Source organism: Haplochromis burtoni, unplaced genomic scaffold (assembly GCF_018398535.1).
Source record: "Haplochromis burtoni strain Fernald_Lab_line unplaced genomic scaffold, NCSU_Asbu1 Contig_875, whole genome shotgun sequence".
Taxonomy (NCBI): domain Eukaryota; kingdom Metazoa; phylum Chordata; class Actinopteri; order Cichliformes; family Cichlidae; genus Haplochromis; species Haplochromis burtoni.
In genome coordinates, this window is record NW_024583236.1 from 63,476 (window position 1) to 64,751 (window position 1,276).

Consider the following 1,276-nt stretch of genomic DNA (forward strand, 5'->3'; position numbering starts at 1 on the left):
TCCCAGAGAGCTGTGGAGGACAGAGAGAACTGGAGAAGGGTGATGGCCTTGTCTTCACTGGGACCCCAGTGACTTCAGCAGAGGTCAGGGGTCAAGTGAAGTGAAAGAAAAAAGAACTGCAACATTGCCTAACTATATGTTTTTCTTTCTGTGTCTCTATGCAGACCCTTCGCCCCCAGAACCGCCCACGAATGTCAGAGTGAGCAACCAGACACTGAATAGGACACAATCAGCGTCCCAGTTCACAGAAAGGTATCTAAAAAGCTATGTCAGTGAAGGATTATCAGATGCATCATTTTATATATAATCTTTAAAATACATCTATTTACCACTGCAGCTGGGAAATCAGTCATAAACTGTGGTCAGCCCTATAAAACGCGTCTTCTGTTGTGTGATTGTGTATATGAGCTGAAATTACAGTTTGCCCTTGTTCAATTACATCCTTCGGTGTCTTCTCTATTTTTCATTCTGCAAAACAAGGTCATTTAAAGTTCAGACCATGGCTTGGATCAACAGCGATATTCCAATAACATTTAATAACAGAGGTGATGACTTAAATTGTAGCTTCTGTTCAGCATGATATAAAGTGTCTGAGCCTCGTCTATACATACAGGGAGTAAATAGAGATTAGATAGAGATTGTAAACCCGATGCTGAAAGCAGCTGACAAACAAGCAGAGAATCATTTTCACTGTTAGGGAAGCGCTGCACTTTTTGCTTCTTCCTTAATGGGACTGTTTACACTTACGCCGTAACGTTGCATCAATTTTGCCTCCTAAGGTCGATGGAGAGTGGCGTCACAGTGGCGGTCTTATTACGCTGGGAGCCCCCTAAGGAAGGAGACCTCCCTGTGCACAACTACCGAATCACCTGGATGTCTCGCCATACGCACGCAGCACAAAAACACAAACACACGCTGCAAGCGCACACGCATACAGTAGCCAGTAACACGCACGCACGACCTGCACAGTCACGCACACCAGCACAGGGTAGGAAGGAGAGCAACAGCAGAGTGACTCAGGGGGTAAGTCAACTTTCTGCAAGCTTAATTATACCAAATAAAAAATGTGGTCATTTATCTTGTTTCTTTGCTTAGAATATTTCAAGAACATAAACATATAGTAAGTGGACGTTGAGACGTTTCAGTTTCAGTTTTCATGATGTTTCAAGATATATCTGTTTTCTTAAGGCTCTGAAAAAGGTGAAAAAGAAAGTGCACTCTTTCAAATATAACGTTTCACATTTCATAATAAGGTAAATCCAACCTCAGCAGTATG

The 1,276-nt window shown here is 42.5% G+C and overlaps 1 protein-coding gene across 5 annotated transcripts in view; it reads left to right on the forward strand.

Moving 5' to 3' along the window:
- Positions 1-1,276, forward strand: part of anos1b (anosmin 1b) — a 65,528-nt gene that overhangs the window by 53,846 nt on the left and 10,406 nt on the right. For all 5 annotated transcript variants that reach the window (XM_042215936.1, XM_042215935.1, XM_042215934.1 and 2 more), the window contains 2 exons: positions 165-252; positions 780-1,023. In XM_042215936.1, the coding sequence (XP_042071870.1) occupies positions 165-252; positions 780-1,023 (332 nt within the window). The remainder of the gene's footprint in view (positions 1-164; positions 253-779; positions 1,024-1,276) is intronic.